Source organism: Entelurus aequoreus, linkage group LG24 (assembly GCF_033978785.1).
Source record: "Entelurus aequoreus isolate RoL-2023_Sb linkage group LG24, RoL_Eaeq_v1.1, whole genome shotgun sequence".
Classification (NCBI taxonomy): domain Eukaryota; kingdom Metazoa; phylum Chordata; class Actinopteri; order Syngnathiformes; family Syngnathidae; genus Entelurus; species Entelurus aequoreus.
The window spans coordinates 26,896,211-26,912,948 of NC_084754.1; the positions used below are offsets into that span (position 1 = coordinate 26,896,211).

The 16,738-nt window shown below is 39.2% G+C and overlaps 1 protein-coding gene across 1 annotated transcript in view; it reads right to left on the reverse strand.

The window, feature by feature from the left end:
• Nucleotides 1–16,738, reverse strand: part of snrkb (SNF related kinase b) — a 32,477-nt gene that overhangs the window by 4,892 nt on the left and 10,847 nt on the right. Inside the window, exon 4 of the mRNA XM_062035877.1 lies at nucleotides 905–1,046. Within this exon, the coding sequence (XP_061891861.1) occupies nucleotides 905–1,046 (142 nt within the window). The remainder of the gene's footprint in view (nucleotides 1–904; nucleotides 1,047–16,738) is intronic.

Consider the following 16,738-nt stretch of genomic DNA (forward strand, 5'->3'; position numbering starts at 1 on the left):
CACACATACTGTATATATATATATATATATATATAGACAAACACAACATTTCCTCTGCTAATTCTGCCACTAATCCTCAGTCTGTTTCATCACTTATTTCTCTGACAGAACAGATGCTATTGCGCCATTAAAAAAACAATGCCGTTAAGGGAAACTTTTGTTAAATCGTTATTATCACGTTAACTTTGACGGCCCTAATTCAGACTGTACATAACACATTAACAGATCTATTTCCTGCTCGTGTTGCGTGCACATTTTGTGTCAAGCTGCAATAAGTAATGTATTTGTCAATGCAGTTAGACTACCTTCTTGTTTTAAAAAATGCCATTAAATAACATTGTGACAACCATTCCCATGATGAACTTGGTTGTGACAATGTGTCAGAGTGCCTTTAATCTTTGGGAAAAGAGAATGATACACATTTCAACCAACTCTTCAAGCTTCCATTGAATGATTATTGAAATATGTTTTCACGATGAGCAATTCAAACTGGGGTAAAAAGTGCGACAACCAACCCCTGTAAATGTTCATGTCTTTTACTAAAATGAAAAAGACTTGCAGATTAAAGGTATACGACACAGACCGTGTCTTCAAAGAATTAAAACTGGTATTGTTGGCTCTTCTAGGCATTAAATAAAGCATGTCTGTGCGCAGCAGGCTAAAGAATACTAGAGCAAGTGGAGCACTAAAATTATTCACTGAAACTAATGAGAGGCTTTTACGGTCAGTAACTGTTTAACACAGGGTGACTCACTGCTTCCATTTAGCTAATCAAGGGGGCCTTTAGTAATACTATTCACTATTTAATGAGAGTTAGGTTAGCGTATAATGTTGAGTTGTGACTATTGGTTGTGGTAAAAAAAAAAGGATGATAAATTGCAAACCGTGATGCATGAGTGCTTACTCTCTGCAGTCGCCTGAGATGTGGTCAGGGATGGAGTAGCGACAGTCCAGGATCATCACCAGAGTCTCACTGTCGTTGGTCTCCTGGAAGGGAGGTACTCCGCACACTAACATGTATAAGATCACTCCAAGAGACCAGATATCTGCAACACACAAAGCATAGATAGACTATAACAAGTGTGTGAGCTTTTTTAATGTATGATACAGTGAGCAATACACAGCTCTCTTATGCCCCAAAAGAAGATTTGCCGGAGCATATTTTGTGGCGTTTTCTGCTTACCCCAGACTGTTTTCTATAATAAAACAAAAAATACTAATAAACACAATGTGAATCATCCTAACAGGTTTGAAAAAGGTGCTGACATCCTCCCTATGGAGGCCCGCTTTAAACAAGCACTTTAAAAATGCCTGCTTTTAAATGTTTATTATATAGCCTGAAATACTTAAAAGTAAAGTGAATATCACACCCATCTCATATAAAGCAGGGGTGTCAAACTCATTTTAGCTCAGGGGCCGCATGGAGGAAAGTCTGTGCACACCGGACTATTAAAATCATGGCATTAAAACTAAAAAATAAAGACAACTTCAGATTGTTTTCTTTGTCTTACTTTGGCCAAAAATAGAACAAACACATTCTGAAAATATTACAATAAAAATATAGAAAAACATACCGGCAGCGGTAAAGTTTAAATCCATGAAGGAAAGAAAAAAGTGAATGAATGTTTATAACTTAATAAATTTACACATGCATAAAAATGTGTTTTCTTTTGTATTATTTTTTCAAATGAATTAAGTAATGTTTATGACAACCTTTTTACAAAACACAATATAGAATGTGAGTTATAACAGGATAATGCATACATTTATAATTTCTTTTTATAACGCTTACAAAAAACTGGAACCCCAAAAATTTACTGTGGGACCCCATTTTAATGACTTGAAGGGGTCCCTGGGACCCCATTTTGAAAATTCCTAGCACCAACACTGATGTAGTATTGGTGCGTGCACAACAGCAGCAGGAGGCTGTGGCCTGCAGGCCGGTTCTAATACTACCGTAATTTTCCGGACTATAAGTTGCTCCGGAGTATAAGTCGCACCGGCCGAAAATGCAGAATAAGAAGGAAAAAAACATATATACGTCGCACTGGAGTATAAGTCGCATTTTTGGGGGACATTTATTTGATAAAATCCAACACCAAGAATAGACATTTGAAAGGCAATTTAAAATAAATAAAGAATAGTGAACAACAGGCTGAATAAGTGTACGTAATATGACGCATAAATAACCAACTGGGAACGTGCCTGGTATGTTAACGTAACATATTATGGCAAGAGTCATTCAAATAACTATAACATATAGAACATGCTATACGTTTACCAAACAATCTGTCACTCCTAATCGCTAAATCCCATGAAATCTTCCTCCCCGGTGTCGCCTCTGGTAGGTCCTTTCTTTCTGCTGCTCGATTGCCGTTCTCTGCTGTATATTTCACTACGTCCAGCTTGTAATCTGCAGTATATGATTTCCTTTTCGGTGCCATTTTAGTTCAGTCCTTCTCAGTTTTTATAAGTTACCGCCAATGTTGATGTGATCCATTTTAATAGCTACGGCAGTAGCATATAGCATATAGCAGGTAGCATCCCATGACCCACAATGCACTTCTGCCATGACCCTCCCCCGCCGAATTCTTATTGGTTGACGTGTGAGTGATGATTGCTGACGTGTGTGTGACGATTGCTGCCATTTGCTTCGTCTCTTACGCGAATGAGATAAATAATATTATTTGATATTTTACGGTAATGTGTTAATACTTTCACACATAAGTCGCTCCGGAGTATATGTCGCACCCACGGCCAAACAATGAAAAAAACTGCGATTTATAATCTGAAAAATACGGTAATCAAATATCATCCCGGGGGCCATAAATAATTAATTCACGGACCGGATCTGGCCCGCGGGGCCTTGACTTTGACACATAGGATATAAAGTATTAGACTGGTTGGCTCAGATTTTTCGTACTTGACCTCTGACAAACATGCACACATGCACAGGCTTCCTGATGCTGACAGTCTATTTCCTCCTGCAGTCCGCCTCCCTTTCCTTCCTTCCCTTCCACCTCCTCTCTTATGAAAAGCCAGACAAAAGAGCTGGGACTAAATTACAGAAACACACACACCTGTGTTGGTGTGGTGTTTGTTTTGCTCTCGTTTTCTGTCCTTCCTCGGCAAATAAAAATACAGCACATTGCATGTGTCAAGTCTGTAGGAACACAGCACATATATCTAGGTCATCTAATAAAAGGCAGTAAGATTACGTGACTTGTCCACATTTTACATCCAAAGGCTACAGAATTGAGGTTACGGACTGGTCAAGCATGCACAATGCTGCACAAAGATTCAGCACAATCCCCCCACTTTATACATGTAATGGTGCAGATCAACTGCATTTGCAATATACCCAAACTCAATTTTCTAATCACAATGGACTCTATTAACATTAGCGATCTACATGTGCCAACATCACACTGTGCTCGGTATGTTCCAATCAGGGTTTTATGCTAGAGATTCCGATCATTCCTGAGTGAGACTAGTCTATACCAATACCGATCACATGTATTAACTGTACATTATTCAGTGTATTTATTGTGAGTGCTACTGACAGTTTAACAATATCAACTAATTCCTTATTCTCTTTTATTACATACAATTGTTGGCGCAAAAAAAAAATCAATAGCACACAACAACTAAACAAAAGCAAAAACTAATAAATGATTTAGAGAGAATAAATATCGGCCACCAATTTTTGGAATAATTTGCCCTCTTAATTGTTGTGTACTGAATGCCACAATGCTGACACACCAATAGTTGTTGTTATACTATACTCTCTTTGGACTTTTAATAATCTACTTGTTCATTTCTTGTTAAATTTCTGCTGTAACGCAGTTCCATCTACATTTCTTAGACTTTACTAAGCACTTACTTCTTGGTAGTGTTTCAAGCTAGCTTAGCGATAAGCATGTCTGCTCCTGCCTTACTCTTGGTGTGCTACATTTTTTTACTTATTCCTCCAGTGATAATGAAACATAAGACACTAAGAAATTTGGTTTATTTGCCGCAATGGAGGTGATTATCATTAACTTAGGGGAGCGCTCCACACTGTGTATGGAGATAAACAATTAGCCACTAGACACTTGTCACCCAGGGGACTAAAAGTACATTTAGTGTCAGCCAGAGGGATCAGCGTTTGTGATTGGAATTAAATGCCAATGAGAATCGCATACTTTTTCACAAAAATCTGCCAATACTGGTTAGTGGACAATCGATGGGCACATCTCTACACTGTATACTTCCATGTTTACCACCAATCACATATCACTCTTACACCCAGTCATGTCTAAGGTGCCTTACCTGACCTTTATAGAATGTTCTATCACCACTGGTTCACTACCGTCATTAACATAACCAGCTCTAACATCACCTTTTTCCTGGAATGTCTTTTGAAAAATGACTTAAAAGAACATGGGTGAAAAATAACTTAATTATCATATTTCCTCAAATGATTCACTATAAATTTTCTTTGCATCATATTGAAGTTTGTGATTGTACGTTACAATAACCCATACAGTTATGAGCACTGTGACACCACTATGACGCATTATGGTCCCTGTGAAGTGAAACACATCCATAGCAGTTTCTAGTAAGTTACCATCCTTTGGCTTATTAGAATGTGTCTTTTAAGCTTTCACAATTTTTGAACATGAATGCAAAAAATAATATTGTACATATGTTTACATGACAGTTGCAGGCCGAATGGTACCTTTGTGCATGTTAAACATATGCCTTTGCTAAACAGACAGCCAAGGCATGTAGGCCACTTAACATTGATGAAGGCACAGTGCATGTCTATCATATCCCCACAGGTGATCCATCATACAATACCTTGGAGAGTCACAATTACAGCAAGAATAAACCAACTGTACTACACAAACAAGGGCATCAAGTTGCAACTACTGGCTGACTGTGAATATATTTTGCTTACTGGAGAACATTGGACATCTGTAAGAAATCACAACAAGCTGGGGTCGCAGTGTACCAAAAAAGGAGATCAGCACTGTCATCTGAAAAGGTAATTAAGCTTGTTTGTTTAAACAAATTGTTAAACTAAAGAAGAGTAAATGCTGATGTAAATGGTGCACGATGTTAAGTTCTTTATGGGTGTGTTTACTACATTGCCTATTAGTGTACATCTGCATGTTGTTTGCTATATTATTGAAAATACTTTCAAAATGAGCACTTAATTTTTACTATACTTACTAATGTTAATCAAATTTTAATAAAAAAAATAAACGGACACAATGTACCTTCCTTGGTAAAATAAGCGTTACATTTTGGTATGGCTTCTAAAGTTAAAGTTAAAGTACCAATGATTGTCACACACACACTAGGTGTGGTGAAATTAACCTCTGCATTTGACCCATCACCCTTGATCACCCCCTGGGAGGTGAGGGGAGCAGTGAGCAGCAGCGGTGCCCACACCCGGAAATCATTTTGGTACTTTAACCCCCAATTCCAACCCTTGATGCTGAGTGCCAAGCAGGGAGGTAATGGGTCCCATTTTTTATAGTATTTGGTATGACTCGGCCGGGGTTTGAACTCACGACCTACCAATCTCAGGGCAGACACTCTAACCACAAGGCCACTGAGCATTATTTTATTACTTTTTAAATTGTAAAAGTTTTAGTGATGACGTTTGTAATGGGGAAAGATTTTACTGTGTCTAATATTCATGTTAACATTTAAGCTTGCGAGCAATTAGTGCGCTAGCTGCTTCTCTAGGAAATTAGCAATATCACTGGTCTATGAGTTCATCAAAGCATGGTAATCCATTAAGGTTTTACAATCATTTTGATTTAAAACGAGAATATTAACATTTGGGAGTTTTACAGCGGTTTATCATTAATACCGTTAGACTTTACTTCATCTATTTAGACATTGGATTTATAATGGTCCATAAAAGTATGACAAAACCAAACATTCATAGGGCATAATCAGCACCATGTTATGGACCAAGATTTAACTTTTGGGAAATCATCTCAATAGTATTGATGGCACAAAACACAGTGCTCATTTTTTTCCACATAACCAAAGTACCCCATAAATTATTCTTTATGACTGATCATGTTAGCTTCTGTCAATGAGAAGGGAATTATGAACAGTTCCAAACAACCACTCATTTTGCCTGGACGTGTTAAAGACAAACACTTATTTGATTTTAATCTAAATGGCTAATTCAGCTACACAACAGGACACACGGCAGTCTGTGTGTGATAACCACACAGCATTAAATTACCCCTCGGACAACCATGCTAAATTCTGGCAACACAATCAACACAGTCATGATCATCTCATGTCTAGAGAACACTTATATAAAAGGGCTGAGAAGCCACAAAGTAATGTACTTTTTCCAGCTCACTGGGGAATATCACACATGCATACAATAAATACCAACCATTAGTGGCTCCCTGGCAACTCCACAAGACTAGGAATAAACTGCTAGAATACTAACAATAGCTGTCCATACTCAAGTAATTAGCTATCAGCGGCAAAAAGCTGATGCACATCTTCCAGATCAAATATTCATATTAAGTATTGTTATAAACGTTTTAACAACGTAACAACGTATGTGTGTTGTGAAACCAATGAGAATAATGCGCCATCCATCCATCCATGTTCTACCGCTTGTCCCTTTTGAGGTCACAAGGGGTGCTGGCAATGCTCCTAAAACACCATGACCTATGTTATTTTAACCAGATAAATGGGTACTCAACTGTCAATGTACTCCATGGTACTCTATGCACTGACTGCAGGACGTGTATCCGCAAAGTGACCAGGGAACACCGTATATGTTATGAACACATTTCTTGACAAAACAGCATCCATCAACATGCATTAAATACATACTTTCACAGGCACTGATAAGTCAATATTGTCGTTTATTGCTTAATGCGTAAAGGGGAACTGCACTTTTTTCAACAAATGTATTTTCTTACTTCCGGAAACAAACGCGAGTGCGTTCTAATCACGGCAGACTTCGTAACAGACAACGAAGACGACTATTTTTGGACAAATGAGGATTCACAATCTTATCTTTTTGAAGCTGAATATACGGAGGATGAACTGCTGCTCATAAAAGCGAGCACGAAGAGAGGGTGAAACGTTGGAGCAGACGGAAGCCGAGAGATTGAGGTTGGCGTGAGTTTGACGCTGTAAATGTTGAGCTATGCTATTTTGACAAAAATGGAGTGCTTACCCAAAATCAACTGTAAACGTCCCCAGCCAGCTGGACCAAACAAACAATATCGATCACCCAACACGTCATGCGTCTTATCACAACTACAGTTTATACACTGTCTGGCTAGCAGTGTACAAACAAAACATGAAATGTGGGCTATTACTTCACAGATGCTGTAATATAATTATTCATGTTTTTCAGTCAGTATAGATTGGTGTCTTATCGCAGTGTTGTGCATTACAAACTAAAAAGCCATTCAGCTGCTGACGAAATTGCTACCTTACCTCTTGCCGTAACTAGCTCACGGCTAACACTGTAGCACACCGATGTGTTAGTACACTAGAAAAAAAGTTCCTCCGTGTTTGCTCTTACAATAACAATGTCACTACAGCTTGGTTACTAAACAGGTTACGGAACGTAAATGAAGTATTGTTGGCGGTTTTTGGATACATTTTTAAAGTGATTTAGATGCAGAATAGATTGCTTCCATTAGCTGCATTGCTAACCACCTAGAACAAGATTATTTTTACAAGTTAGAATGCAAAATCTACTTTTGTCTTCTTGTCTTTCATAAAGACTGTGAAAGATAGGTAAAAATTCCAAACAAACATTCAGCTCCCCTTTAACAATGGACCCAATCAGATACAAAGAAATTATACTTTTGTACTTCTTGTGGTCGACCAGATAGTTTAAAAAGTCCACATCGGAGATGTTGAATCTTCAAAATCTTGTTAAAAGTATCTTTTATTAAGAGTGTACTGATCCCTTCCATCTAGGTCAGGGCGAAATGGCCTAAAGGTAAAATGTTTTTTCACAAAATTTTGATTTACAATTTTTTTCTCTACTTTTAAAGAAACCAATGAATACACATTCAAAGCAAGTTTGGCTTTTATTTGATCATAAACCAGATATAAATTGTAGTTTTTATGCAATAATTTGCAAATAACTAAATTGAGAGCTTCTAATGGGAGGTAATACTTCACTCTTGAATAAAGTACTACTGTAAACAAAAATGTAGCATTGCACATTGCATGCAAATAAATAATAATATCCAACATTGAGATTAATAAAGTGCAAACTTAAAATTTCTACCTTGAATAAAAGACAAACCAAACAGTTCAGTTGCGATCGATTTGAATGCCTTGAGATTACAATGACCTGGATGAATGAGAACATTCAAATAATTGAATAGAATATTTCTGCTGAGATAGGCTCCAGCTCCCCCCACGACCCTGAAAATGACAAGCGGTAGAAAATGGATGGATGGATGGATGTAAACAAACATTTAGCATTACACCTTGCATACCAATAGATAAACTACAATAAATCAATAAAGATATCAATATTTAACAAATAATAATACAAAAAAATCAATCTGATCAATAAAGTGAGAAATTAAAACTTCTGTCTTGAATGACATACTTCTGTAAAAAAAACTTAGTATTGTACATTATACTGTATGCAAATAAAAAAATCTAAACATTGAGATGCGGTCTTCCTAAGCGCAACAAAGAAAGCTATGGAAGAGGCAAATAATGCTAATTTGATGGGTTTGGGGACATTTGTGCCTCATTTGGTCCATCATAAAGACTAGGAACAGTGCACTGACCCTGCCATTGTTGATGTAAGCAGCGGAGCAGCTTAGTCAAAACAAAACAGATAGACAAGAAATGTCTTATCTACCATGGAAAAACAGTAGTTTCTCACATGTGGGTAGATCCGGCCCTTTGGCAGAGAAACTAGTTATGTCAGCTAGATTGTCATGAAGTGAAGGCCTGGGCAATATGGCCTAAGCAGACTTATTCATTCACACATCCTGGCGGTGTGCAGAGCGACTGCTTTAGGGATTGTTCTCCACTGTGCTTTTTTATTATCATACATGGTACCATCATTAGTATTCAGAAAATTACTTAAAAAAATAATTAATTATAGCTACTCGTTACTTTAGCAAAAAATTAATTAAATTACTAAAAAAATTACTCTTTCATAAATGTAATTAATAATTGCCAGGGAAAGTATTTAATGCAGGGGTCTCAAACTCAATTTACCTGGGGGCCACTGGATGCAGAAACTGGGTGAGGCTGGGCCGCAAGAAAAGATTTCTTAAAAAAAATCTAACATGCACTTTTTAATGAATTCACCTCCTTTGAATGGCTTTCCCGCCCTAGCAACCATCTCACTCACCATGTAGCTAGCTTTGACTGCTGCATCGCTCTTTTCTCTTGCTTTCTTGACGAAATCTTGTTGCCTCAGTAGACTGGTTTTAAAATTTGCAACCCGGTTCACTCCCCTAGTATTTTGCATACTCCTCAGCATGTCTAGTTGTATAATGACGTTTCAAATTGTATTCCTTGTGCAACGCAACTTTCTCTGTATCAACTACAGAAAAGAGCTATAAGGATTATTCATAAAGTAGATTACTTAAAACACACTAACATATTATTTATTAATTCGGGTTTATTGAAACTACAGGAGCTAGTAAAGTTACAGACATTATGTGTCATGTTTAAGGCTAAAAGTAAAACATTACCAGCAAATTTACAAAAAATGTTTGTCATCACTTCTGAGAATGAAGAGCATAGAAGAAAAGGTCATTTCAAACATCAGTATTCAAGGACAACTTTAAAACAAATGTGTATATCAGTGGTGGGGGTTAAACTATGGAATTCTCTTTACAAGAGATAAAAGATTGTAAAAATATATTCCAATTGAAAAAATATATAAGGACAGAACAATGAGATCATATGGACAGCCATAACTGTTTACATTTTGCTTTATATTTATTATTTTACTTATTTTTTGCCTAGTTTTGTATTTGTTTTGTATCATCCTGTGAGGTGTATACTACTTATTTTGTTTTTTTTGTTCGTTTTGTACATCATGAAGTTTTGCACTTCTTGTGTTTTTTTGTTTGTTTTCGTTATATTTGGATGTAATTGTTTGTTTATATGATATCATTAAGTAAGACTACGTACTATGTTGAAGGGGGCAGAAAAATATAAGATTTTTCTTCATCCTGCTCCTTCTCAGGCATTGGTGTGTAAATGTATAATTTAAAAATTGAGGTATAATTGTCTATCGATCAAAGATGCACATCAATGAAGGAGATAAATAAAAATGAAATGAAATGAAATAAGACACGTCGGGGTGCCCCTGTGAAAGAAATATTGCATCAAAAATCGTCTCTGTCTGGAGCCAACGGGAGGAGGGTGGGGGGTGGAGTTTACAGTTACGGTAGCACAATTAGCCCCGAACGGGTTAACATCACCACGTCTGTATCAGCGCTGGGGTCCAGTGCACCACACTTTTGTATTGTCGCTCGCTCCTTCGGCGGAGTGCTCGTCTTCCCCGCCCGGACTGTTTACAACGGGGGCGGGAGCGAGCAGGCGGGCGAGGGAGGGAGGCAGGGAGGGAGGAAGAGCGTGTGTCATAGAAAAGCAGCAAAATGTTTCTCTGCTTGCATTACGCAAGTGACATCAATGCATACTTGCCAACCTTGAGACCTCCGAATTCGGGAGATGGGGGGGGTTGAGTTGGGCGGGGTTAGGGGTAGCGGGGGTGTTTTTGTAGCCCGGAAGAGTTAGGGCTGCAAAGGATTCTGGGTATTTGTTCTGTTGTGTTTATGTTGTGTTTAGGTGCGGATGTTCTCCCGAAATGTGTTTGTCATTCTTGTTTGGTGTGGGTTCACAGTGTGGCGCATATTTGTAACAGTGTTAAAATATAAATAAAATAAAATATGACCACCCTCAGTGTGACATGTATGGCTGTTCCTTAAGTATGTCTTGCAATAACCTGCGTGTGTCTCTAGAAGCCTCATACAACATGTGTCTGGGCTGGCACGCTGTTAGTATGGAGAAAAAGATGATGCGGTGACAGATTCTAGAGGACACTGATGACAGTGCCATCACGGCACGCCCTCGATATTGTCGAGAGCCTCATACCACAACGTGATTGGTAGATTTCTTCAGCTCCGCACACAACGCTGTCAAGCGCCATTCATTTAAAACTCGCGGGCCGCACTAACATTAAACTTTCATATTAAGGTGGGGGCCGCAAAATAACGTCTCCCGGGCCACAATTGGCCCGCGGGCCGCGTGTTTGAGACCCCTGATTTAATGTGTTACTTTAAAAAACATCTAATATCTGGCTTACACAGTTAAGACTATGGCTGCAACAACTAATCGATTATTAAAATAGTTGCTGATTAATTTAGTCATCGATTCGTTGGATCTATGCTATGCGCAGTTGTTGTTTTTTTTAAATAATTCTTCTTTTTTTTTAAATAAACCTTTATTTATAAACTGCAACATTTACAAACAGCTGAGAAACAATAATCAAAATAAGTATGGTGCCAGTATGCTGTTTTTTTTTCAATAAAATACTGGATAGGATAGAAATGTAGTTTGTCTCTTTTATCCGATTATTAATCGATTCATCAAAGTAATAATCGACAGATTAATCGATTATCAAATTAATCGTTAGTTGCAGCCCTAGTTGAGACATTTCATATTAGAGCAGAGTGTGTGTGTGAACGTGTGCCTTTAAAAGGCGGTGCCTGTTGCAAAGTGACCTGTGATGTCAAGCGCCCAGACAGAGCAGTGTTAGCTTAGCTGTGGTAGTTACGGTAGCTCTGTTGAATGCTTTCACTGGATTATGTTAGCGCTAGTTAATAAAGAGATTGAATGTCCTACCATGGCTGTCATATCTTCTGGTCCACAAAATGGGGTATTGTTTGGATTGCAAGCTGAAGCTTGTCACTTCAATCATTGATTTGTTCCCTCGTAGATAGTGTTTGTTGTCTGCTGTGTGTAATGTTGCCCCTTTCTATTTGATATCAAATACATGTTCGTGTTTAGTTTTGGTTGTTGCTTTAATTAGTAATATTATGTTTCCAGCACGGTGGAAGAGGGGTTAGTGCGTCTGCCTCACAATACGAAGGTCCTGAGTAGTCCTGAGTTCAATCCCGGGCTCGGGATCTTTCTGTGTGGAGTTTGCATGTTCTCCCTGTGACTGCGTGGGTTCCCTCCGGGTACTCCGGCTTCCTCCCACTTCCAAAGACATGCACCTGGGGATATGTTGATTGGCAACACTAAATTGGCCCTAGTGTGTGAATGTGAGTGTGAATGTTGTCTGTCTATCTGTGTTGGCCCTGCGATGAGGTGGCGACTTGTCCAGGGTGTACCCTGCCTTCCGCCCGATTGTAGCTGAGATAGGCTCCAGCGCCCCCCGCGATCCCGAAGGGAATAAGCGGTACAAAATGGATGGACAGATGGATGTTTCCGGCTTTGAACTTGCTGTGCTTCTAATGCTGTCATGTTTACATAAACCACATCAAAAGTAGCCTGCCACGTTACATCATAACTAGGGTTGGGTATCAAGTATCGATTGGGACCGGGACTAACTTTCCGATTCTCCCGGAATCGTTCAAAAGTTTACATTTCGATTCCTAGTTTCGATACCCAGTCCGCCGACCGGAAAAAAAGAATAAGTCCGTCGACCGGAAGAAGAAGCGGCCACCGCCGGAAGTGTTAGCATAGCCGAGACTATGTAGCCGAGCGAGTCAGTCAAGCATGAATAGCGGGCGTCGGCGGTCGCAAGTGTGGCTTTATTTTACTAAAAAAAATGAAATATCGGCGAAATATAACACGTGCGGCAGGACTGTTTCGTGCTTAGGAGGGTGCACGTCGAACATGATGAAGCACCTCCGAGTTCATGAAGTACAAATATATGCATGTCCCGTCTTCCTCCTGCTGTCAGATCTCGCTTTCTCCTATTTATGCGTTCAAGCTTCTTCCACACCCAGCGAACGTGTATTTTCCACAGCAGAAGACACTATCTGTCCAGAACGCTCACGCATCCTGCCTGAGAAGGGGGATATGGTCATTTTCCTAAACAAGAACTGTCTCTGATTTTATTCTGTACCTGCTGCTAATCTGGGACTGGGTTTTGCAAGTTGTTTCTTATTGTTTATTTGCTTTTCTGCACCAGGTTAGCCCATCAGTGGGAGCACGGTAGCATGTTTAAGTACCTGCAGTGTAATGAAGTTAAAAAAAAACAAAAGGTATATCCAATGAATAACTTTACTCAGATTATAGCAGGGTACAAACATGTGACAAACACTTTTACGACTCACCGCAAAACATAGCAACCACGCTAGCAACGCACCTCCTTTACGGCAGCTGCCGCAACGTCCTTAAAGCAACAGCAGCACATACATATATATGCAACATATATGACATGCAGCATCATACACTTGTGTGTGTAAATGTGTTTTCATGAGGTTTCCTGCAGCATCATACACTTATGTGTAAATGTGTTTTCATGAGGTTTTCAAAAATAAAGCTCTCTTGAGGAAAGTGTACCCCTGTTAAAATGTATTTATAATATTTTTATTCAAGTTCATATATTTGATATGTATATTCTAGTTGAATACAGCCCTGTGAGGAATTTATAGTAAAGTTCATAAAAAGTTAATAGAATTAAAATTGTTGGAGAATGTCAGACTATTTCATTCAGAAAGACTGTATGTAGGTTAGCTAGCTCATTTAAAATATCCTAAACTTTTTTTTGACCCTGCCTCTTAAAAGAATCGGAATCGAGAATCGTCAGGAATCGGAATCGGAATCGTTCGAATTCAATTGATACCCAACCCTAATCATAGCATTGATCATTATACATACCTGGTATAAATGACTCCACCACAATAAGCTATTTTTAGCCGGAGTGTGTTTTTGTTGTTGCGGTTTTGTTCGCCTCGTGATTGTATTTCCCGCACTTGGCTGGAGGCGTTGGTTTCAGATGCAGGAATATGTTTGTTGTGCTGCTGCCTTTTTTAAGCAAACTTTGCCATGCGCAGTCTTTTGTTTAATGCCTGCTGTTGCAAAACCAAAGTACTGACACTTTTCTTTTCTTTGGAACAAATGTTTTGCTCTCGTTAGCATTAGCCATGTTTTGCTAGGTGTGTGAATCTCTGTTAAAGAAGTGAAGTGAAGTGAAGTGAATTATATTTATATAGCGCTTTTCTCTAGTGACTCAAAGCGCTTTACATAGTGAAACCCAATATCTAAGTTACATTCAAACCAGTGTGGGTGGCACTGGGAGCAGGTGGGTAAAGTGTCTTGCCCAAGGACACAACGGCAGTGACTAGGAAGGCGGAAGCGGGGATCGAACCTGGAACCCTCAAGTTGCTGGCACGGCCGCTCTACCAACCGAGCTATACCGTAATAAGGATGGCACAAGCTACGGAAGCTCCTGGGGGCAAAACGTATTCCGGAGAAAGAGTAGAAAAAAATATATATATATATATATTTTTAATCGTCTGCTCCAAAAAACTTGATTATATCGATAAAATGCATATATTGCCCAGGTCTACATGAGGCTTGATTATGCAAAAGTAAACAAAGGAGTAAGTTCGTAAAAAAGTAATCGCGTCATGCCAAAGTGCCTGTTATGCTGACGAATTAGGGGATTAATCTAGTGAGAACTAACAAGTACAGCCCCAGACTTTTGTCTATTTAGTATGTAATGTGATGTGTTTGTAACGAGAACTAGAACTTTAAATAATCACGCCCAAGCGAGAATGGCTCTAAAGAAGCCGTTTTGCAAAGAAGCTTTGTCTACAAATAACTAGTAGTAGCGCTGCACTTTTTGACTTTGACTTCCTAGAATATGAACACAATAATTACTTTGTGAGAAAATGTAGCATTTGGCAATCTGAAATAAAGCATTAATTTCCATTTTTGTGTTCATGTTTGCCACAGCGAGTTGATCACATGAATGATTATGGCTTTTAAGCCAAATGCCCTTCCTGACAACCCTGAACGGGAATCAAACCTATGCCCTCTGCAATGAAAGGCACTGAACAAAAATAGAAACGCAACACTTTTGTTTCTGCTCCCATTTTTCATGAATTCAAAGATCTAAAACTTTTACTATATACAAAAAATACCTATTCCTCTCAAATATTTTTCACAAATCTGTCTTAATCTGTGTGGTTGAGCATGTCTTCTTTGCAAAGATAAGCATCAGACCTCACAGGTGTGGCATATCAAAATGCTGATTAACCAACATGATTATTGCACAGGTGTGCTTTAGGCTGCCACAATGCAGAAAAAGGCCACTCTGAAGTTTTATCACACAGCACCATGCCACAGATGTTGCTAGTTTTGAGGGAGCGTGCAGTCGGCATGCTGACTGCAGGAATGTCTACCAGAGCTGTTGCCCGTGAATTGAATGTTCATTTCTCTACCATAAGCCGTCTCCAAAATTGTTTCAGAGAATTTGGCAGTACATCCAACCGGCCTCACAACCGCAAACCAAGAGAAGCCACACCAGTCCAGGACCTCGAAATCCAGCAGGTGCACCTCCATGACCGTGTGGCATCAGCCACCCAGACAGCTGCTGCAACAATTGGTTTGCAGAAACAAATAATTTCTGCACAAACTGTGAGAAACCGTCTCAGGGAAGCTCATCTGCATGCTTGTCGTCCTCATCGGGGTCTCGACCTGATTGCAGTTTGTTGTCATAACCGACCTGAGTGGGCAAAGTCACATTCGGTGACGTGACACGTTGGAGAGGTCTTCTCTTCACGGATGAATCCAGGTTTTCACTTTTAGAGCAGATGGCAGACAGCGTGTGTGGCGTCATGTGGGAGAGCGGTTTGCTGTTGTCAACATTGTGAATCGAGTGGCCCATGATGGGGGTAGCATTATGGTATGGGCAGGCGTATGTTATGGGCAACAAACGCAAGTGCATTTTATTGATGGCATTTTGAATTCACAGAAATACCGTGACGAGATCCTGGGGCCTATTGTTGTGCCATTCACCCGAGACCATCACCTCATGTAGCATGACAATGCACGGCCCCATGTTGCAAGGATCTGTACACAATTCCTGGAAGCTGAACATACCACAATAAAGCAAAACTGCACATTTTAGATGGGAAGCTTAAGGCACATCTGTGCAATAATCATGCTGTTTAATCAGCATTTTGATATGCCACACTTGTGAGGTGGGATGGATTATCTTGGCAAAGAAGAAATGCTCACTAACACAGATTTAGACAGATTTTTGAACAATATTTGAGAGGAATAGGTATTTTGTGTAAAAGCTTTAGATCTTTTGAGTTCAACTCATGAAAATGGGGGCAAAAACCAAAGTGCTGCGTTTATATTTTTGTTCAGTATATTATAGCACGAGCAGAGATCATTTAACGTAGAATAATCAGAATCAGCTTTATTGGCCATGTACCGTATTTTTCGGATTATAAATCGCAGTTTTTTTCATAGTTTGGTCGTGGGTGCGACATATACTCCGGAGCGACTTATGTGTGAAAGTATTAACACATTACCGTAAAATATCAAATAATATTATTTATCCCATTCGCGTAAGAGACGAAGCAAATGGCAGCAATCGTCACACACACGTCAGCAATCGTCACACACACGTCAACCAATAAGAATTCGGCGGGGGAGGGTCATGGCAGAAGTGCATTGTGGGTCATGGGATGCTAACTGCTATATGCTATATGCTATTACCGTAGCT